Source organism: Chlamydotis macqueenii, chromosome 22, assembly GCF_036417535.1.
Source record: "Chlamydotis macqueenii isolate bChlMac1 chromosome 22, bChlMac1.mat, whole genome shotgun sequence".
Lineage (NCBI taxonomy): Eukaryota > Metazoa > Chordata > Aves > Otidiformes > Otididae > Chlamydotis > Chlamydotis macqueenii.
Window position 1 is genome coordinate 5947593 of NC_141577.1, and position 22931 is coordinate 5970523.

Here is a 22931-nt window from a genome sequence, read left to right on the forward strand (position 1 = left end):
CTCAGCGCAACAGCAGCCCTCAGTGTAATGAGAAAATGCCAGACGGGTGCGTCAGATGCCGCGGGGAGCTAAGCCAGCCACGCCGTGGGGTCTGGGCCACGCCGTGGGGTCCGGCTCACCCCGAGGACGAGGTGAGGACGTGCCGCCTCAGACCCCTCCGGAGCCGCGGGCTGGCCCCGTCCTCGCATGCCATGCCGGGGAGATGCTTGCTCAGAGGTGGTCCAGCCACCTCCCCGCTGCTGCTGGGACGGCACCGCGGGGCACGTGTGTGCCCCCGCATCCTGTGTTGGCGGGTGGCACCAATACCCACACAGCATCCCTGGCATCCCAGCGACGTGTCCTTACTCATCCTCCCGTACGCCGAGGTTTCCCATGCCCCATTCACCGGGATCCCGGTGGTAGGCTCCGCTTGCCCTCTGTGCGTATTTTTTGGCTGACCCCCTCTTGTTTTTCCTCCATCCCAGAGCCTGAGCACGGCAGCCAAGGAGTGGCTGTTTGGGGAGGCTGCCTGCCAGGCCTCCGGGCCGGCGGCGGGGGCGCGGGGTTCATGGCAGCGGCAGCCCCACGCGGGGCTCGCGGTGGTGGCCGTGGGTTTTGAGGAGAGGACCTGGCATGGGGGGGATAAGGGGGGCACCCCCAGGATGCACAGCGGGATCCTAGCAGAGACCTCTGCGCCCATCCTGCTGCTCGTCCCCGGGAGGCAGGGACACGTCTCTGTGCCTGTGTGGGGCTCAGGGTGTGGGGTGACCCCACAGCCGGGATTTGAGGAGATGGGGAGATGTGGGGTACAGTGCTGTGGGAGGGCCGGGGTGTAGTGCTGGGAGATTCGGGGTGCAGTGCTGGGAGATTCAGGGTGCGGGACCATGCCATGTGGGGTGCAGGGCTGGGAAGCGTGGGGTGCTGCCTGCCCCACAGCGGAGACATGGGGTGGGCAGTGCTGGCAGTGGGGCCAGCCTGGCTTCCCAAAGCTCCCAGTTTAACCAGCAAGGTACCCAGCTGCAGAGGTCCAGGGTCCCAGAAGTGGCTCCTCAGCAGTGGGGCATGATGCCCAGGTCTCCTCCTGCCTCTCTGGGACACCTCCATGGTGACACAGCCCTAGGGAGATGGGGTGGCAGTGACCTCGGTCCCCAGGCCCCCCCTCCCTGCCCCTCAGCCCTCCCCACAGCACCAATCCTGCTCCTACCTGCGCGGAGCCAGCAGAAGCAGAGGGCTCCTATAATTATCGGCGCGTTCTGAATAATTCATCGCGGCGTTACTCCAGCAAAGCTTGGCAAGCGCCGGCTGGCTTTGGGGGTGCCATAAAGGAGGGGCCGGGGTGGTGGGTTGGGACAGAGGGGTGTCTGTCCCCTGCCACCCGCTGTCAGCGGTTGGGGGGCGGCGCAGGCAGGGGATGGAGGGGTGGGTTGGGGTGTGTGCCCCTGAACGCATCGCAGTCTGCCCCACTGCTCCCCCACTCTGCATGCCTCAGTTTCCTCCTTGTCACGGTGCCAGCGATGCTGGGGTGAGCAGGACCAGCAAGCGGGTTGTTTTGCTGCCCGGCCCAGCACACCCCATCTTTTAGGCATGCACGAGCACCCAGCACCCCGATCCCTCCAGCCGGGTTGGATTTGCCGCAGGGGGATGGTGACACCCCATCCAGCTGGGATCCAGCTGCGGGGGCCGGGAGCTCCGAGCTCCTGCCAGGCCGGGAACAGCGAGGGGGTTAAACGCAATAAAGCTGGTGTGAAACTTTTGGCTGGGGAGCTGCAGGCAGAAAGTGCATTTGTAGCCGCAAGTGGCTGCCTTGAAGAGGATCCAGATCTGTCTGGGAGCCGTCTGCTGCTAAAACCCTTTGATCCACTTACTTCTCCCCGGGGAGCTCCCTGCAGCTCTGGTGCTAATGCCCCCATGGCGACAGGGGCTTAGCTGCCAGACGGATGCCGGAGAGACCCCCCTCCCGCTGCCGGCGAGGAAAGCGGCCGCGAAGAAAGAGAGAGGGAGGAGGTGGAAAAAAAGAGGGGCTTTGGGATACAGAAGCGATGCTACCAGGCTTCATCTGTGGGGTGCAGGGGGTGGGAGCGGGTTTGGCTGTTCCCAGGCTGTGGGGAGGGATGGAGGGACGGCAGAATGGAGGGACAGAGGGATGGGGGGATGGAGGGACGGAGGCAGCGTCACTGGGTGATTGCTGTGATGCCAGGGCGTGAGGCAGGTAGCGGTGCTGTCACGGGGAGGGTTTGCATCCTTGCTGGCTCCCCAGCACTGCAGATCTGAGGGCTCCCAGCACCATGGCCATCTAGGGCCACGTGCACAGCGTGGTGTGAGGACGTACTGCTCGTCACCCAGACCCGCCGGGGATTTTGGGGGTGATGAGGGCGACCGTGTCCCTTCTGCCTCCCTGCCGAGCCCCAGGAGCAGGACGCACCCTCTAGGGGCTGGGAAGGTAGCGGTGGCACGTGTGGCTGTAGGGATGCTCCTGGGAACATGGGTCCTATTCATCCTCACCCTGTACGGCACTCCTGCTTGCTTTTGTGGGGCGGGAGGTCCAGCCTCGTGCCTAGCTGTGCCTGAGCGTTTGGGGTTTATTCCGAGGTGTATTTGTACCCGTTCCCAGCGTGCGCAGCACTGGGATCCCCGTGCCAGCCATGCTGTGCCAAGCCAGCTGTCGTGGGGATGGCTTTTGGGGTCAGTGAAGGTTTGGCGTGTGGGGCACTGGGTTTTTGAGCAGTGTTTGCTGGTGGGGAGGTGTTTTCTACAAAGGAAAAGCGAATTTGGGTCAATTGGCCGAGATATAGCAAATTGGCTGAAAGGGGAAGGCAGGAAAACTGGCAGCGCTGGGCAGCCAGGAGCCAGCTCCCATGGGGCTGAACGGCACGTCGGCAGTTTTGGTTCGTGGTGATGACTGTGCTGTTGCTGTAGGAAAGGTTCAATGACCAGGAAGCTGAAGCAAGCTGTTACGCTGGACCTCAAATACCAATTTTCCAGCGGGTGTCAGGACTTGCAGGATGCTCTCAGCTCTCCCGCGTGGGCAGCTCTGCATCCTGCCCTCCGCAGATCCCCACGGCGGAGGGGCTTCACCCCTGTGGCAGTGGGGATGGGTGTCCCTGGGGCTTCCCTGGAGGGGAGGGGTGCTGTACGGCGGGGACAGCGTGGGGAGCGATGGGGCTGGCACGGTGCTGAGCCCTACAAGGGGCAGACGCCTGCATGGGCTGTACCCTGCGCCCCACGTAACGCATGTGGGCATATGGACGGACCCCGAGCAGGATGAGGCCGCGGGCAGGAGAAGGGGCACGCCATCCTCCTCCCTCCTGGGAGACGGCGTTTGGGAGCTGGTGCTCCAGCGGGTATCCGATGCCGCCTGCGGTTTCGGAGATGCTGGGCTGCCCTGCCAGCGGGACGGCATTGCCTCCGCTGCTGCCAGCATCTCTGGCCGTGCTGGCGGGGATGGAAGAAGCCATGCAGGTGGTGGTGGAGCTGCAGGAGAGGCCAGGGGACGGTCATGGTGGGGACGGTCACGGCTGGGTCCAAGGGCACGCAGAGGGGCTGAAGGGGTGCGACGGAGGTGTGAAGGGAGGCGAGCGGGGAGCGAACAAAAGCTGCATTGAGTGACAGCGCCCGGGCGCTTCGCAGTCAGAGGAGCAGGAGCCTGGCCAGGAAAAACAGGGCCTGGAGCGGGGAGCACATCGTGTCCCTGGCTGGGCTGCCGGGGCCCTCGGTACATTCTGTAGTGCAGGAAGCTGGCGCAGGGACGCGCTGGCTCGCCGGCCGCCGCGGCGCAGCTGACCCCGGCGGGGAGAGGCACAGGGGGCTCCCCCCGCCCTGAGTGCTGCAGCCTCCGACCGCATCGCTCACCGGGGCTAATTGTCAGGGTAACGAACCCCACTGAGACCGACCGGACCCCGTCTCCCACCTGCTCGCTCCGGGGGGATCGGAGACTGCTTGGTTCTGGGTCAGCGCTGAGGGAGGAGGGGATGGGGCTGAGCGGGGGACGGGGACCGGTTTGCAGACAGCGAGCGGGCGCCGTGCCCAGGAATTTGAGGATGGTTTGCAGGCTGCGCTGCCCGGGCAGCAGCGTCTAATTCAATTAGAGCTCAGTGTCACGAAGCTGGGAGGCCGGCAGCGTGTGGGAGCGGGGCGGGGGCCCCGCGGGGAAGGCAGCCGTCTGAAGGGCTGCCAGGTCCCTTGGGAAACAGCCCAGACGTCAGCGGGCTGGGGGTGTCCCGTCCCCCCACACAACCTCTTTTGGGAGAGCTGGCAGGCTGGGCACGGGGTCGTACCACTGCTGGCAGGTGACCACAGCCCAGGGACCCCATGGAGCTGCTGAGGGGGTGTCAACCCCCCCATTTAGGATGTATTAAGGCACGACCCCGGGTGCTCGGACCCTTTGGGATGGGCTTCCAGGTGACAGGAGCCAGGAGCAGCTGCCTTCCTGCAGTGACACGTGGGCTTCCCATTGCCTCCACACCTCCTCCCTGTGCCCCGGCATCCTCTGTCCCCCTGCCCAGCACCACCCTGGCCCCGCTGCAGTCCCCATCCCCTCATTTCCCCTGGAAAAAAACTAAAATTAACGACCAGGAGAGCTGTGGATGGGGTTCAAACCCCACAGTTCAGGCGCAGGGCATCCCAGGACTGGTTTATTCCTGGTGTTCTGGGCACCAGTTCCTCCTGCCTCTTTATGGATATTTTGTGACCCTCGTGACATTTTTTTTTTTTGTGGATTTGTTTCTGATTCCACCAGCTGAAAGACAAGACTCCACTGGCAGCATGGACCTGAGGAGGGTCCCAGGACAATGAGTGCCTGCGGCAGCGCACGGCTGAGCCCGGCAGCTTGTGACACTGCTGCCAGTTTGCAGGCAGGGCAGACTTTTTTTCTCTCTTGCTCCAGAGAGACCCATCAGCACTGAAAATGGCCCTGAGGATGCTTCATGGCCTGACCTGGAGCATCTCCCACCCACCTCCCTGTCCCACCGGCAGGAGGGGAGCCGACCCCCTCACAGCACCCATCGCTCGGGGTCAGAGAGGCCCCGTGGGGCTGTGACAGCGCTGGTGTGGATCCTCCCTCCAGCGGCACCAGGACCGCTGCTCCGGCAGGTTCCGGCTGATGTAATTTTTGCCATTACAGGTAAAACCACTCAGCCTCGGGTGGCCAAACTCCTGCGAGATGGGCGGGAGGGGGATTGTTGTGTTCCCGTTGCTTTGCAGCATCCCACAGGGATCCAGCTGCCTCCCCTGTGCCTGCTTCCTGCTTGGGCTGCCGGCGGTTGCTGATTCATTTTCGGAGCTGTGCTGGGGGGCCAGAGGCTACACCGTGCGTTTTCCTCCCCCCGGCAGCCCCTCGTCGTGGCTCCACTGTCTCGTTACCCCAGGTCTTGCTGGTTTTATATGGAAGCATCCCTGCCTGTTGCCTACGCGTGGAAGTGCAGCCTGGAGATCACGGGTGGGCTGGGGCTGTGGCTTTCTGCCACCCTGTGTGACCAAACAGGGAGAGGGGGGACCCCCTGCCCAGGGTGACGGTGCGTCCCCCGTGGGGGCAAGTGGCTGAGATTTGCAGCTGGGAAAGTTCGGGGCATCGAGGGAAATCTTGGGGCATCTCCGGTGCTTCCGAGCCCCTGGAGGGAAAAGCAGAGACGGTGATTAATCCACAGGCACCCCGGGAGTGCTGTGCCACCTCCCCGGGGTGGCATCGCTGCCAGCCCCCCCGGCAAAGCGCTGAACGATGCTGAGGAGCTGCAAGCAGGGGAACGCGTCCCCCAGCATCGCTGCAGGCAGACAAGGCCAGCGGGCAGCGGCAGGGGGGTGGCAGGCAGCAGAGTGCTCGGATGGGGCCGGGGCGCAGCAGCTCCCCTCTCCCTGCGGTCACCAGCCCAGCAGAGCAGCCCCAGGCAGGGTGGCAATGTCCCCAAGGGGAAAGACCCCTCCTTGTCACCCTGCCGGTGCCGCAGGGGGGTGCCAAGCTGGGGGCCAACGCCATGGGCTCCCCCAGGGCACATGCCCGTCTGGCGCAGGACAGGGACCCTCATGCAGGAGGAGAAGGCAGACGAAGCCGGGGTGCATCGCCAGCCCCCCCAGCTCCACCAGCCTCGCTTACCTGCGGGATGTCGCCTGCTGTTTCCCTGGCAACGGCAATGGCATCCCGAACACCTCGGGCAGAGTTTCCCTGCCTCCCCTGCGATGTCATCCGCCGTTTCCCGGGTAACCCAGCATCCGGCTCCGGCAGGCAGGTAGCGCAGGACCTCAGCCCACCCATCGCCTTCTGCTGCGCCCAGCCGTTCGCCACCCGAAGGCAGAGCACCGGTGGAAGGGTGCGGTGGCCCGAGGTGGCTTTGGGTGGCTGTGGCTGAGTCGTGGGGACAGGCTGGCAGGGCCCAGGGTTGCTCTTTCCAGACTCAAAAATACCCAGGTGAGGCAAATGGCCCAGCAGCCTCGGGGGGAGCAGGCAGCCCTGCCTGTCACGCACAGAACCCTGTCCCTCGTGGGTCCCCCTGGCACAGGGCAGCCCAGTGAACAGACGGCTTGAGGGGTGAGAGGAGAGGCTCAGCTTGGACACACAGCACCCATCCTGTGTCACACCTCATCCCGGCGCTGTGCCTGGGCTCCTGGGAAGTTGGTATTCCCCAGGGAAGAAAAGCCAAGGGGGCTGGAGAGTGTCTGGGTCAATGGTAATTCCCTGTCCTGGTCACCTTTGAGCAAGTGGCCTTGCTGTTACCCTCCAGGAGGGCACTGGCGAGGCGTGTTGAGCATCCCGCTCTGTGCTGGTCCTGGGGCTGTTTTCTTCCGGGTGATGCTGTTCATGCCGTGAGCCCGTCCCGGGATGAAGGCACTGAGCAGAAAGTGTCCTGCCAGCTGGGGACAAACAGCTTTGCTGCTCGTCCCCAGCAGCTTTGCTCCATCTCATCCCAAGTAGCAAATCCACTGCTCCCAGTAAAAGTCAGAGAGACCGGAACCCCGCTGAAGCCCTCTGCGGCAGGGTTCAGCGCTGCGTCCCGGGGCGGAGGAGGTGGGGAGCCTCCCGCTCACTGGCGGGGAGCACCCGGGGGCGGTGGCAGCCCCAGGTGGGTCAGGAGCCTGGCAAGTCCCTTGCTGAGGCAGCAGCCCTCAGCCCTGCCCGACCGGCTGCGGGGGCCCCAGGCCAGGCACCGGAGCGAGGGGGAGATCGTGTGGGGATGAAATCGGAGCCTGCAGAGCTGCAGTCGCCAGGATTTCTCCACGGATCCTGTGCTCTGCCCCATGCGCTAGGGCTGGGGAGGTGAGCACAGGAAGGAACTGTCTGCTGGGTTTTTGCTTTTTTTTTGGGGGGGAGCCATGGCCCTGCTGGCAGCCAGCCCCTTGCCGGCATGACCCCTGCTTTGGGTGCGTCGCTTCATGCAGGGGCTGGCTCGCTGTGCCCTTGCCTGCACTGTCTGCGCTGAGGGGGTCCAGCAGCCCCTACCCTGCTGACCCTCCAAGGCAGGGGGATGTCCTGAAGGGGTGCCCCCTTTCCAAACCCACCTGTGGGGCTGTGCTCACAGCTCCAGCCCCGCTGGGTGCAAGCACATCGGCGCTGCGTGCGCGAGCGAGTGTGTCGGTGTGGGGTGACAGCAGGAGGCTGTAGGCTGCCCTGTGCCTTGCTCGGCCGCGGCGGCAGGAGTCACGGGCAGGGCTGTGCAAGAAGCCCAGCGACCCAAAAAGGGCTCAGCCACTGCCAGGAGGCTGCAGGGTGCCAGCCTTCCCGACGGTGGGGAGCATCATGGTGTGGGGGCTTCCCACCCCAGAGGGTTTTACCCTGCCTTGCAATGAATGGCACAAGCCCCCGTGCTCGCTGGGGCACAGGGGTGGCTCACAACCCACCCAGCTCGGCTGGGCAACTGATGTGCGTGGGGGAGGCCTCCCCTCCTCCCGGCTCGCCACGCTGTGAGTAAGCGCAGGCTGGCGAGACCCCGACTCCAGGAGCTGCGGGGGCGGCGAGGGGGGGCTGTAATTAGCAGGTGCAAAGCAAGCTGCTGCCGGTTGGGTCAGCTGAGTCACCGCGCAGCCGGCGTGCGTGCCGGGGCGTGCGCCTGTGCACGCAGGCGTGGGCGATTGTGGGGCACGAGGGGTGGGAGCTGGGGATGGGGGGCTGCGGGATGGGGTGCAGGGGGGTTGTGTGAGCATCGTGGGGAGGTGTCGGCGGGTGTGCTGGGGGTGGGCATGTGCGGAGTGGGTGCACTGTGTGTGCGACTGGGAGAGGCGTGACACCCTGGACTGGCGACAGCCCAGCAACGCTCTGGCTCCTCCAGCCTTGGGCTGGTGGCTGCTCTTTCTCCGCCCCAGGAAGATGGAGCTTTTTCCATCTGTCCAACAGCACGGTTGCTTTTGCCTCCTGTCCAGCATCAAGTAGGGGCTGGAAGCCCCTGGGGAGCTCGCCCCCACCCCTCTTCTCCTCCAAGACCCCCTCCTGCCAAAGCCCCTTCCGTGCCTCAGTTTCCCTTGGCTTCAGGCAGCCCCAGGCTGTGTGACTCGGGGCAGCATCCCTCCTTCCCACAGCTGACAGGGCTGGAGCTGCGGAAACATCTCCGGGGCCTTGCGGTGACCTTGCTCTGCTTGCGTGACTTGCGTGCGCTAAGTGGGCTTCAAGACGCGATGAGTGTGTCACGCGGGATGCTCAGGACCAGGGGGCTCTGGTTCCCCCCACCACAGTGTCTCGCCGTCTCTCCCAATGGGGTCTGCGTGCGGCTGGGGACTGCGCGGTGCAGCCCCGGGCACAGACCAAGACTTTTCGGCTGCTTGAGCGACGTTAAAGGCACGACAGGCTCAGCCCTGCTGGGAGCTCCCGTCGGGACGCGTCTTGCCCCGGGGTCCGTGTGTGCGTGCGTGAGCGTGAGCGCACGGCGCAGGCAGCTGAACCTCCCTGCCTGCTGGGATGAGCCATTGTCACCAGTACCCGCCTGCTCTGCGTGACCAGGGGACAGGCTGCTTTCCAGGGGCTGTTTTGGAGCTGTGTGATGTCCCTGGGGTCCCCGCGGCAGAGGGTACCACACTCGGTGGCATCTCAGCAGTGCCAGCATCTCTGAGTTGCCTTTCCCTTGGGATGATGTGGTGCACGGATCAGGACCTGGTCCTTTGGGCTTGCTTGGGCCGGGAGGGCCATCAGCGTGAGGCCATTGCCCTCTGTGTTCCTGGCTGGGCAGGGACATGGTGACAGCTGTGACAGCAGCTCGTGCCACTGCCTCCCTGTCCCCATCCTCACAGGATGCTGGCTCCAGACACGGTGCCCCGAGAGAGGGACAGCAGTGTGAGGACGGCAGGGATGGCGCGGGAGCCTGCCAGGACGGGCAGGGCTGCCGTGGGCTCGAGTGGAGCAGGTGGGCCTGACGCTGCCGTGGGCTGGAAACCGCTCGTTATTTTCACAGACGTTTTTTTAAACAGTGCCTCTTGCAACACTGCTGTGCTGTGCAGCAGGTCCCCACGATGAATGTTTTCTCTTCTCACCCAAAGGCATTGCATCACTGAACCCTCCCCTGCCCCACCTTCGGGGCCTCAAACCTGCAAACTAGGACAAATATTTGTTTTCCTGAACAACTGGTATTTTATTACCGGAACAAAACCGTTCCATGAAACATCCTGCAGCCCAGAACGTGAGGTGGCAGAGATGCCCGTGCTGTCCTGGCGACCCATCCGGTCCCCATGCCTCTTGGGGCTGAGAGCCCTGATGCTCCCAAGCCTTTGCCCTCTGTGGTTGCTGGTGGCGGGATGCAGTCCCTTGCAGGTGTTTGGGAAGCAAAAGACACTTTTCCCCGCATGGCCGAAGCAGCCCCTCACCTCCAAGGGCTGGCCTGAGATGCATCTCCACGCACGTGCCCAGGGTTTGCTGCCTTTGCCGGGGGTTTGCAGAGCCCGGGGAGCGCGTCCCTGCTCCAGCAGCCACTACAAACCCGCTGGGGTCCCGGGTGGGACACAGTGTCAGAAAGGGTTTGGCTTTGCTCCGCAGGCCCCTCGAAAGACCTGTGGCTAGAGACGGAGCGCAGAGGGACTCACTGATCCCACGAACATCCCTGTGGGACTGGTCCTCGGGGCTGACCTGGGGCCCCCGGGGCAGGTGGGGAACACTTGGAGCAGAGTGAATGCTGGGGGACACGTGTGCCCCAGCGCATGGCTCCGTGCCCACCTTTCCATGCTTTTTTGGGTACAGTCCAGCTCTGGTGTAGATCTGGGCGGAAAAGCAGGGCAGCCTTGACTGAACAGACACGGGGGGGAGGATGGGGCTGGATGCAAAACGCTCAGCGTCTGGGGTTTCTGTTGCTGCTCAGGTCAGTGTGGTGCCACAAGCGGTCCATGCATTTGGGCAGGACAAGGTACGAGGATGATGGGTGGCTGGGACCCGCGTCTCTCCCAGGCAGCCGGGTGACCCAGAGAGGGGGTTTCACAGCACTCCGCAGGACGGTCATCTCCCACGGGTGTCCGAGCGTCGCTGTGTAAAGTGGGATGGTTTGGAACAGGGTGCCCAGGGAAGTGGTGGGGTCACCACCCCTGGAGGAGTTCAAAGAACGTGTAGACGTGGCACTGCAGGACACGGTTTAGTAGGTGTGGTGGTGTGGAGTTGATGGTTGGACTTGATGATGTTGAAGATCTTTTCCAACTGTAAAGATTCTACGATTCTATGGTGCAGGCTCAGACCCACTGCTTCCTTCATCTTCCTCCTGCAGGCTGCAGGTGATGAAGAGGATGATGACAACAGCCAGCTCCTCTGCCCGGTGGGGTTTGGACCTCTCCATAGGGGCTCAGCATCCTGCTTGGGGTGCCTCGCGCATCCCTCATGGGTGCCGGGTCTCCCCGGGATCTCTCAGTGTGGTTCGATCCGCCTTGCCTGTCGATCTGGAGCAGCTCTGGATGTGCTCAGCGTGGGTGCAGGCAGGGGCTGCCCGTGGGTGCCAGGCCACACGTTGTCCCCAGCCAGCCGCAGCCACGGTGCCAGGCAGAGCAGCCAGCGGGGAGTTAAAACGGTACCCGAGGAAAAGGGAGCGTGGCTGCTTTAATTATTTGGCTGCGGTGAGAACTTGGTGTGGAGGAAATTGAACCCAGGGGAAAAAATACTGTAATTTCATGCAAAAATTACATGGCAGCTCCGAGTGATTTACTGCAGCTATTTTGGTGGCCAGCTCTGGGGTGTAATTAGAGTATTGCTGGAGAAGTGGCTGATGGTGGAGAGGGTCTTTCCCAGCCATCTCACCTGGTCTCGCGTGTTGGAGAGGGCTGCAGGCGGGCTGGGACGGGGGAGCTGGGTGGGGGTGTGTTTTGTCCCCAACGGCAGAGGGGCTCGGTTCTGTCGCCTGGATGGAGGCACCTTGCTTCTCACCAGCGCCCTTGGGACCTTCGAAGGAGGCTCCGAGTCTTATCCGGGTCTGGGGTGGCTTGTGTGGGGGGACGGCACGGCCACGCCGTGTGGGTCTCTTGGGGAAGGGGATGCGCAGGCTCAGCTTGTTGGGGGGCTGTGCTGGGGGGATTTCACCGCACGTGGCTTGGTGCCGTGGCATTTTCTGGGGAGCTGGGAGAGGACGTGGTTTCCAGCTGTGAGCATCTGGGTGCTGCCACTGGACTGGCTGGGCGCCGCACTGGAGTGGGGGGCAGGTGCTGCCTCGTAGGGTGCAAAGGGGGCAGAGTCCGACCCCACGCTCGCCCTGTGCGCAGCGATCCCCTGCTGCTGCCAGCCCCACGGCCCATCCTCAGCATCCCCGAGGGGGGCTGGATGTGAGCAGCAGGGTCTGGCATGGGTCTCCGGAGCTTTGCCATGCCCCGCAGCACCGCCAGGTCTCCCTGCCATCTGGCCAGGGCAGGTGGCCCAGCAGGCTCTGGCTTTGCCACAGCCTGAAGGCGAGTGGGCAGCCGTGCCAGGGCCAACCGGCTCGGAGATGTGCGGCACATGGGTACCTAACGCGCCTTCCCTCTTTTGGCGTGGCATTACCGGGCAGGGATACGGGACACGTGTGGGGCTGGAGGTGGGCAGAGGCTCCTGGCTGTCCCCTGCCTCCTGCCAGCCCTGCACCGGCACCGGCACCGGCAGGGACCCCACAGCCAGGGAGCGTCTGAAGCCAGCCAGGCTTCAGGGCACGCTGGGCATCAGGGCACGCTGCAGCACTAGCCCAGCTCTGCCCGGGCTGCATCTCTCAGTGGCTCCTGGTGCCACGGCGAGCCTGCGGCCGGGCTCTGTGCACCCGGGCTCAGCTGCCCGCTCCGCTTGCAGGGCGGCGAGCACCCCAGCCCTGCCCGCTCTCTGCCCGCTTCCCCGGGCGGTGAGCACTCCTGCTCGTTATCCGCAGCCGCCCTGATGTGATCTAACGAGCCCTTTGGGGAGCGCGGCGGGGCGGGACGGGCAGTGCTGGGGGATTCACGGAGATGGCGGTTCTGCCGGGGACGCAGAGGGATTCCTGTGTTATGCATCGCTCCCAGGGCTCCCCCTCTGCCCTCAGCAAGGCCCGGCAGTGCACAGGATGGACAATCCTGCTGGGAAGGCAGCGCGGTCGTCTCGGGGTGATGGTTGGGGCTGTCCGTCAGGACAGGGCTTGGGACAGACGCCGTGGGGAGAAGGGACATCTCCCCGCCAGCCGCACTGAGGAGTGGCGATTCTGGCCCCTCCTGTCCTGAACCAGCTTGGCAATGCCATGGCTGGAGGAGTAATGTCACACAGAGCTCCAGCAAAGTCACAGCAAGTTTTGGGGCTGTGCTGGCCCCATCAGGAGAAGCCCAAGGCTTTGGCCAAGGGACAGGCACACCAAAGTGAGGAGCATCTGTGAGCAGGCTGTGGGAGCTGGATTTAGCATCCAGGTGTCCCTCCAGCACTGAAATCACCGGGTGCCAGTCCTGATGCCGTCCCCATACGTCCGTCTCCTTCCCCCTGGGCTGACGGGACCCGTCCCCTGAGCCACCTCACTGGGACCCGGTGGCTGAGCTGCTGTGAGCCCCACTGCCCATAGTGGGAAGTGGGGAAGATGCTGGTCCTGTGTGTGGCCCCACTGGGTAGGGGGGAAAAGCTGTCCCACAGGGGATGGGTGCTATGGGTGCTCTCAGCAAGGTGCCTGCGGATGGGGACAAGGCAGGACCCACCCGGGGCAGGGAGGATACTCCTGATTTTGAAGAGGACAGGGAGTGATGGCAGCTGGCTAAAAGAAACCGGCTGCCATGGCAACGACAACACTCCCATTGCAGAGCTTGGTAGCAACCAGCTGTTTGGCAGCAGCCGTAACCAGGGCTGGGAGAGGGATGCTCTGCACTGGTGGCACCCCTGCCACCGCTGGGCTGGTTCCAGCCATAGGAAACCTCCTGACAGGGCCAGGAGGTGTGCAGGGGGTCTCACCCCACTGTGAACCCCCGGTGTGCAGGAGGGGCTGAGCCAAGCACCCACGTGGGGCTCCCTGTGCTGAGCCAGGGTGCGTGGAGTGGGGATGCTCCAGTGGGCACCACTGGCCAAAGGCTGTGGAGCAAGTGCTGGGCATGGGGGGGCTGCCCGGGGGTCACGGGGAGCGGCGTGTGGTTTGGTTTGCGTCAGTCACTCCTCCGGTGGGTTTGGGAATCGCTTGCAGAGCTGGTGGTCAGGAGGGGGAGGGAAGCACCGAGCCAACTGCCAAACACAAACTGAGCTGCCAAATCCACAGGGGCGGTGAGGGGGAGCGCTGTGCCAGGGCGTGCAGCCCGGCTGCTCCTGGGGGGGCTGCACCGGGGGTCAGACCCCCTGCGAGCCGTGAGCTGTATGGCAAAGGTGGGCCAGGACCAGCATGGGGCCAGGCAGGGGATGAGCTTCACCTTGGGGACCCGTCTGGCCGCCACAGCACCCATCTCTGGCCTGGCCCAGAGCCCTGGCAGCCACAGCCAGGCTTGGGATGGGGCTGGCGAGCCCTGGCAGTGGGTTGGGGTTGCGGTGGTGGTTTCCACCTGGACCTTCTCCTCCAGGAGAGGTTGATCTGGGGCACGCTGTCGCCCAGCCCCACAGAATGGCAGAGGGACGTGGGCAGGGGGCTGGGCAAGCATCTGGCACAGCCTGGCTCCGTGGCGCGGGTTCCCGGCTCTGCTCCTACACCCCATGGGGCTGCCTGGAGCCATCCTTTGCCCCTCGGCATCGTGGATCTATGGGGCAGGGCAAGGCCAGACCCCCCAGCCCGGTCCCTGCCAGGCTCTGCCCTGGGGGGTGGCACGGAGAGGGGCTGTGGGGGGCTGCGCAAGGAGGGGGGCTGCAGCATGGGGACCCCTGTGAGCCCCAGCTGCCCATCTCTGCCCGCCCCAGCGCACGCTTGGGAGGTAATTAGCGACTCTTAACGAGATGCCGGCTGGGCTTGGTGCTGGCCAGGATTCACGAGGAGGCGGGAGATGCTCCGGCCCCGCCATGCTGAGCAGCCCCCAGGCCCCTTGCGTGTCAGCCACCTGCGACGCAGGGCCCGCCACGGACATGGCCCGTCACGCCTCTAATGGGCATTTGGTTCAATTAGCAGCGCGTCAGAGCCGCTCTGCTCAGCCGAGGCGCTGACCCGAATTCGCTCGCCTTCACTCGGCAGCCGCCGGCGAGACCCCTGCGGCGGGGAGGCAGGCGTCCTCCCTCTGCCCCCGCCGTGCCCTTCCCGGGGGCACCGGGCAGCCCCTGCGTCCCCCCTACCCAGCTCCCGCAGCGACGGTGCGGGGAAGGATGTGCTGGGGTGAGAGGTCAGCCCTGGACCCCCAAGGGGGAGATGTCAGGACTAGGGCACCAGCTGGGGTGCGGCGAGCTGGCTGTGGGATGCCCGAGACAGTGCGAGGGGCTGGGGGGGGTTATGGGGCGTCATGGGGGGGGCTGGCTATAGAATGCTATAGGATGCTCTAGGGCACCACAGGCAGCTGATGGAGCAGGGCAGGGGGTCTGCTGTCAGAGGCTATAGGGCACTGCGGAGGTACGGTTTTGGGATGCTATGGGGCACAGCGTGGAGTGCTGTGGGGCGGTGCAGAGGGCTGGCTGTGGGGCAGCTGCATGGTTACAGGGCACTGCGGGGACTGCTTGGGGTAGGAGAGGTTGGCACAGGGGGGTAGCGAGGGGTGCTGTGGGGCAGAGGAGCTCCCGTGCACATGGCAGCTCTGCAAAACTGCCTGGTTGAGCCCTGCGCCGGGGGCTGCTCCTTCCCGCTCCCCAGCTCCCGGGGCAGGGGGCAGATGGGGAGATCACCAGGGCTGCTCACAGCAGAGAGCCCGGCGGGGATTCATGGCCCACCCGAGCCCGGGGCAGTGCCGGTGCCCGGCTGTGTCCCACCCTCGGGGAGCTGGCGGAGCCTTGTCACGCGTTAGGCTGGATTTACACCCACCCGGCTGCCCTCTCCCCGGCTTTTTCTTCCGTGCTGCTTCCCCCTGCCTGAAGCCGGTGCTGGGTTCCCCCACTCACGCACGGAGGGCTCCATGGAGCAGGCCGATGTGCCTGCAGCCGTCAGAGGTGATGGGCATGGTGTGGGGGTCCAGCTGCCATCAGCATGGGACATCCGTCCCGGTGGTGAGCATCTGGGGTGCTTGGCATCCCTCTGGCGCGCAGGGCGTGCTGCTGTGGCGTGCCAGCTGCCATCTGCTCGCCAGGCAGGCGTGGGCCGTGCTCAGGATGCAGCGCTTCGGTGCCAGGGCTGGTGGGCTGCGAGCAGCCGCCAGCCACTCTGGGCAGGGTGGAGGGGGCAGGCCCACGCCGGGGCGGTGGGTGGCACGGTGATGCCAATGGCAGAGAGTAGGGCTGGCCATCCCCAGGGGATAGTGCCAAGAGGCCATGGTGACGGCCATCCTGCACTTAGGTGCTGGTGCCCATGGACAGTGCCGTTCCTTGGGTGAATGCAACATCTTTGGGGGTGTCACCAGTGACTGGCCCATGCCACTGCCACCTCTGGACGGTGTCCCCCGGGATGGGGCACCATCAGGGCTCCCAGCAGCCTCTGACCCCTGGAGTATTTCCTTCAACGCTGACATTTTTTGTGTGCGAGAAGTAAATAAGCACCAATTGACCCCTGGAGCCATCCTCACGCTGCCGGAGAGCAGCCGGCAGAGCGCTCGTTAGTGGCCCTGTCGCTGCTTCCTCCTGTTCACCGGCGGGTGAATCTCCGCCAGGTCCCTGGTGCATTAGCTGGGTGGGCCAGCTGGACAGACGGACAGATCCCGGCCGCAGGGCTGGGAGCACACGGAGTCTCGGCGAGCATGACAGCGCTGTGCTGCCATCGGAAGGGGTGGGATGCGCGAGGAGGTGGCTGGACTTTGGGATTTGGGGGGTTTTGTGGTTTTGCTCAGAAAAAACTCAGGTGATGTGGGGACAGCAGGGAGGGGTGGCACCCAGGGACAGTGACGGGGACAGCAGATGGGGCAGGGGATGTGGCAGGGACAGGGGCAGGTCAACAGGGTCCCCTCATTTGCTCTCCCCAGCTCTGGTCCAGACCAGTTTGTGCTAGCCTTGCACTGGTTTCCTTCACTCGTGCTCTTCTCGGGGCAGGCAGGAGGGTGTCCAGCCTCCCCCCTTGCACCCCGAGACCCACAGGCAACCCGAGGCTGGAGGAGTGACCCCCGGGACATGCTGCGAGGGTGCTGCTGGCAGCGGGGATGGGCAAGGTGCTTGGGATGCTGCAAAGGGCATCTTTGTGCCTGGCATCAGTGCCCGCCTCGGTGGTCCAGCAGCACCCCACTGCTGTGCAGGGCACAGCATCACCAGACAGCGTCTGTCCACTCTGAAGGACACCGGGAAACGATCCCAGCACGGCAGCAGCATCATCATCATCACTGCCAGATGCAAATTGATAGTCAAGTCACTCATCCAAACAATGGGGTCCAGCTAATCCTTTTACAATGGGACTAATTGCTAATCAGACCGATTTCACACTGGCTGTTCCCCTGACAATGAGGCTTCATGGAGAAGGGCTCCTGGGGGGGCCAGAAGGCTCCATGGGTGCCCACGGTTCCCAGCAGCCCCCCCATCCCTGTGCCAGGCCCTGCAACAGGGACCATCTGGGGCAGCCCCCGGCAGATGGGTACCGGGATGACACCAGGCTCTTCCAGGTTGGCAAAGCCTCTGGCAGCCAGTGGCCAGGGGCTGGCAGGGGCTCCAGCCTCATCCTCCCTTGGCGTCAGCCAGGGCTGAGCAGGACTTGGGTCCACCCGCGACACCTGGCAGCCCTGGTGCCACCTCCAGCCCTCGCCTCCGCTACCCAGAGCATCCCCTGCTCCTCCGCAGAGCTACGGGGGTGAGGGCCAGTGCCTGAAATGGTGGATGTCATCCCCCGGCACGGTCTGGGCGTGCGCTGGGGATTGATGCTCCGTGCCCTGCTCCCTTTGGGTACCGTGGGGCTGCAGTGCCGCGTGGGGCCAGGATGCCGGGAGGGTCTGTCCGCTTTGGTGAGGGGCCTGAGCTGTTGGAGTGGGGCAGACAGGGGAGGGGTGACATGGGGGCAGACGGGGAGACACAGCAAGGATGCAGGATGTCAGCCCTGCAAAGGTGCAAGTTGCTGCGAGAAGTTGTTCAGGGCTTCAAGTCACAGGGCAGAGAAGGGCAGAGCAACGGCCGAGGCATCACGGGAACCCTGGGGCCGGCACCAGCCTTTGCCAGCTCCCCCTGCACGCTGCCAAAATCTGCCAGACCCTGCTGCACACCGCTGCCAGGGGGGTTTTGCCAGCCCTGATGTCCCCTGCCTGTCACCGCGCTGCCAGGGCCCGGCCCGGAGCTGAGCCCCACGTTTCGGGCCATGGGATCATGCGCTGCTCCCTGCCAGCCTGGGGCTGGGTGCTGTGGGACACCAGCGTGCTGGTGGGGCTGCCCGGGGGCTGCCGGAGCGGCAGTGGGCGCAGCCGGTCCCTGCCTGCATGCTGTTAATAAGCTCCTGTTCCGCCCCGGTGCAGCCCGCTGCCCCGCGCCGTGCACCCCGAGCCGTGGCCAGCCGAGCGCATCGGGGTGCTAATGAGGAGAGAGCCCGGCTCGCTGCACCTTGCGCTTAATTGCCGCTGTCTTTCGGCACTTAATGAAGCTCAGCTGCAGAAGAGGCAGCAGCCTTCCCTCCCCTCCTCTCCCTCCGGCAGCCTGACCCTGCCAGCCTGGCTCTGGGTCGCCAGCGGTGCTGGGTGCATGGGTGCGACGCGGGAGGGAGAAGCAGGGGAGGAGGTGAGCACCGTGCTGAATGTCACCTCTGTCCGGCCATGGCGTGCCGAAACCCCCAAACACTGACCCCTCTCTCTGCTGGGCACAGCAGCTCAGTCCCAGCCACACAGAGCTGCCGCATCTCCTGCCAGCCCCGCGGCACACAGGCAGCGAGGGAGCAGGGCTATACTGGGGTCCCCAACCTTGCTCGGGCATCCCCAGCCCCCTGGGTGATGCGTGTGGGTGCAAGGTGGCACCGCGGGGCCGAGCTGGCCGGTGGCTCTGGCTCTGTGGACGCGGTGATGGCCACGTGCACTGTCCCCTGCCACTTGCACCCCGGTTCGGTCGCGCGGAGGGGAGCTTGGGTCAGCCCGTGGCTGAAGGGAGAGGTGTTTGTGGGGGTGAGGGAGAGCTCGCCCTGCCAGGGCTTGGCTTGCCCTGACTGACGGCGATCAGCAGCGGCACGGGCCCCCACCGCCGTGATGGGCAGCACGTGTCCCAGCCCATTCCTTGGCCCGTGCCAGCCACGGCCCGCCCGTCCCCAGCCGTGCGCGGGGCCGTGCAGGAAGGGGTTAACGGCTAGCCCATACCTGCAGTTGCATTTTAAAGATGTGAAATTAAAGCCCGTAATTTATTCTCCCCACACACGAAGGAGCAATTAGTTCTAAACACGGCTTAATCAGTCAGCGCGAGATTGATTTCTGTAGACTTGGATTTGGTGGCTGCTGGCGAGGAGCCAGCCTGGGAGCAATCTCCAAATAAATGAAGTGCAGAGAAGTAAGCCATTACATAATATGATAGATGAGGCTGGTGCTCGCTCGCCTCTTCATTAGTATGCCGCTGTACGCCGGCAACGCCACCAAACTTTCTCCCCGGCACCTTGGTTTCTTCCCCCTCCCCGTCCATCTGCCCCCCTTCCTCATGGCAGTGCTGGAGCAGGGGGGTCTACGCCATGGACCGGTGCCTCTTTGGGATGCTCTTCCCTGGGCTCTGCATCTTGCCTTTCCCTTCCGGGGAAACGGACGTGCGGGGAGCTGGGGTGGCATCCCGTGAGCTGCAGAAGATCAGCAGCAAGAGGCAGATGTCCTGGACCCCTCTTGTCCCCTGGCCAGAGCTGTGAAGGCGTCTCCCCAGGGTTGCCCCACTGGGCAGTGGCAGCTGGGGATGCTTGCGCTGGGACGTGGCACCAGCTCCCTGCCTCCTCCTGCCTTCTGTAGGGCATCCCCCGGGCAGGGAGCCGCAGCAGCAGGGAGGCCGAGAAGGCCAGAGTATTGCTCCAGGTGGGAAAACCCCTGGAGGTTCTGGATGCAGCTGCAGGGAGCCAGGAGCGTTGGGGGGAAAGCGCTCCCCGGCCAGCCCTTCTCTGGGCAACGGGGGCCGTAGCTGGGATTGCAAACCACCCGTGCAGTGCTGCCCGCGCCTCTTGGGCAGGGTGCGTGCCCTCTGTTCCTGCCACCGCACCCGGCCTGCAGACACGCAGGGAGCCAGACCTTCTCCAGCCCTGCTCGCAGAGGGGGACGGGCATTTTGGGCACCAGGTCTCACTCCTGTGGTGCTGACACGTTGCTTGGGGCTGTGGCAGTGCCAACACGTGCTGCACGATGCTTGTCCCTCGCCGGTGACGAGGGAGGAGGGGAGTGTATTGCAGAACGATGGTGGGCAGGGAAAGCGGTTTGGAGCCAGCTCCAGAGGGTTGGTGCCCAGGGACGTGTGGGCAAGGGGGTCCCTCTGCCCGTGGAGAAGGCTGGGTGCCTGGCAGGGGGAGAGTGGGCTGGGACCTCTGCAGTGGTGTGCGTGGGCAAGGCTGTGCTGGGAGTGTGCCAGTGGGCTCCACTGGGCACACAGGTGGCCAAGACTGGGAGGGATGGAGAAGACCAGGACCGGTGCGTGGTTCTGACTGCACCTGCTTTCAGTGCCTCCTCACCCTGTTCCTCCCCAGGCTCCTGATAGAAAAGAGTCCCCGGAAACTTGGCCCTGCCTGGTGCAGATCCCCAGGGCACATGTTAAAGACCCCCCAACTCCCTGCCATGACAGTAATTGTGCTAATGATAGCTGATAAATGCAGCAAAGGGCCATCACCCATGGGTCCCCAGAGGTGAAATGCCTGGCAGTGCTGTGGGAGAGACCCGCTAGCTGAGCCCTGTGAGCCCTGGCCCCTCCGCAGTGTCTGAGGGGATGGAGGCCAGGTCCCCCATGATGCCCTGTGTACCCCCTCCAGCCCTGCAGGCACCTCTCTCCTGGGCCTGGGGTGCTGGAGCCGCTGCTGACCGTCCCCTCCATCCTTGCTGTGTCCACAGAATTCCATCCGGCACAACCTCTCCCTGCACACCCGCTTCATCCGCGTGCAGAACGAGGGCACCGGCAAGAGCTCCTGGTGGATGCTGAACCCCGAGGGGGGCAAGACGGGGAAGACGCCCCGCCGGCGGGCAGTCTCCATGGACAACAACAGCAAGTTCCTGCGGATCAAGGGGAAGGCCAGCAAGAAGAAGCAGCTGCAGGTGACGCAGGAGCGCGGGGAGGACAGCCCTTCCTCCCAGCAGGCCAAGTGGTCAGAGAGCCCCGCGTCCCACGCCAGCGATGAGTATGACGCCTGGGCGGACTTCAGGACACGGGCCAACTCCACGGCCAGCACAATGAGCGGGCGCCTCTCACCCATCATGTCCAACCACGAGCCGGACGAGCTAGAGGAGGACGATGGTACCCCCTCCTCTCCGCTGATGTACCCCAGCCCCTCCAGCACCATGTCTCCTTCCCTCAACGCCCGCTGCTCCGTGGAGCTGCCGCGGCTGACCGACCTGACCGGCACCATCAGCCTGAACGAGAGCCTCGGGGAGAGCATGCTGGAGGACCTGCAGGATGGCTACACCATGAGCCCTTCGCAGCAGCTCCCCCCGGCCGCCCTGCGGCAGCGGAACTCCAGTTTCACCTTCAACTCCAAGTGCTCCACCATGGGAGCCGCCACCAACACCTACTGCGGGACTATCTACAGCCAGCCGGCCATGAGCCTCATGCGCCGCCTGCCCATGCAGACCATCCAGGAGAACAAGCAAGCCACCTTCTCGCCCGTCAGCTCCTACAGGAACGCCTCGCTGCAGGACCTGCTCTCCTCCATCTCCTACGCACACAAGGAGAGCATGGTCCCGGGGGACCTGCCCCTGCCGCAGGCCAGCCCCATGGTGCCGGCCCGTGGCCACAGACACAACCCGCTGCTGTGCGGGAGCGGGGAGCAGGGGTTGTCCTCCTACCCGTCCCACTCGGGCTCTCTCATGAAGAGCAACGCATTGTACCACCCGTCACCAGCCGGTCACCACCCTGCGGTCAACACCAGTGCCTTAGCTAATCCTGTCAGCCTTATGAGCTTGCCCAGTGACACGTGCAGCATGACAGCCATGCCGCACCACGGGCATCTGCATTCCTACGCTAATAACCAAGGGGCACACATGAGCTTGCTGGATTCGCTGCAGGGCCCCTACCCGGGGGCTGTCCACCCCCCCGTGTTGGGCCAAGACAGGTTCCCAGCAGACCTGGACCTGGACATGTTCAATGGGAGCCTGGAGTGCGACGTGGAGTCCATCATCCTGAATGACTTTATGGACAGCGATGAGATGGACTTCAACTTCGACTCGGCTCTCCCACCGCAGAACGGGCTCAACGTGCCTGTGCTGCCTGGGGGTCCGCAGCCCACAAACCAGAGCTGGGTGCCCGGGTGACGCCCGCCCCGGGGAGGGGGGAGCTCACCACCGAGAAGCCACGAGGGGAACATTGAGACTAACTTTTTTTTTTTTCCTTTCTCTTCTGCCTTTATTTGTTAAGATGGGTTAGAGCCATCGGTCTGAGCTTGAGGTCGAACACGAAACACAAACCGTAGGGTCAAATATTGAGACGGGGTAGGGCCCCCAGCCCCACGCCACACACGTGCCGGGTCTGCTGGGTTGTCCCGTGAGCATCCTCCGGAGGCCGCAGGGCAGGCGGGTGGGAGAGGCAGCCAGAGGCAGGCGGGTCCAGGGACAGGGAGCAGGAAAAGCCTTTCCGGATGGTCCCAGTGTCCTGCTGTGACGGTACCAGTTTGACTTGTCCTTGGGCTGGGTGATGGAGTGGTGATGGCTGGTAGTGTGGGAACCCCCTGCGTGGGCATCCCTGTCTGGAAAGGGACCCTTTTCTCTGGGCCGCCTTGGGAAACGAGTCCTCCGAGCAGCAGTGCCGGGAGCGGGGCCCTGCCCCAGGGCAAGGAGGGGCTCGTCACCCCCTAAATCCTGGTGGAGATCTGAACCCTGCCAAGCCCACACGCCCAGGCCACCTCCACTGCAGGTCTCCTTGCGTGGCTCCAGGCAGGTTTTCATACCAAGCGGTGAAAAGGGGAGGTTGCTGGTTTGGTGATGGAGGGAAGGGTGCGCAATCTGCAGCCTTGGGGACAGCATCTCGGCAGCCCACGTGCCCACCGGCGGCTGGGGGTGCCACGCCGTACGCTGCCCGGAGCAGGGGTGGGCACGCTCCTGCTCGTGCACAGCCCCGCCCGGGGTGGTTCTGCCGGGAGTGACGTGCTGCTGTCCCCCGTGCCAGAGGCTCGCAGGGAGCTCGCAGGGTCAGGGAGGGGACGTAGTTATTTGATTTCATGCACTCTTTTGCCATTGAGTTTTTGTGTTGGAAGGAAGAAAGGGTCAAGCTTTGGGAGAGGAGGAGAGAGGCTGTGGGCAGTGCTGAGGGCCGCGCCCCGTTGCACGTCCCGTCTTGGCTTGGCCATAGGTGCTGGGGGATAGGGTGGAAGTTTGGGGGCTGTGATGGGGGTCATTCTTGAGAAGGGGCTGTGTGCCTGCGAGGAGGGGAGAGACGCGGTGGCCAGACCTCTGAAGGCAGCGTGGGGTCCGCCCTGTCCCAAACCTGGGTGACCCATGCGGCTT

General features: G+C 64.5%; 1 protein-coding gene across 1 annotated transcript in view; it reads left to right on the forward strand.

Moving 5' to 3' along the window:
• FOXO6 (forkhead box O6) overlaps positions 1–22554 on the forward strand; it is a 34788-nt gene extending 12234 nt beyond the window's left edge. Inside the window, exon 2 of the mRNA XM_086765041.1 lies at positions 20331–22554. Within this exon, the coding sequence (XP_086621167.1) occupies positions 20331–21743 (1413 nt within the window). The 3' untranslated portion in view covers positions 21744–22554. The remainder of the gene's footprint in view (positions 1–20330) is intronic.
• The last annotated feature ends 377 nt before the right edge of the window (positions 22555–22931 follow it).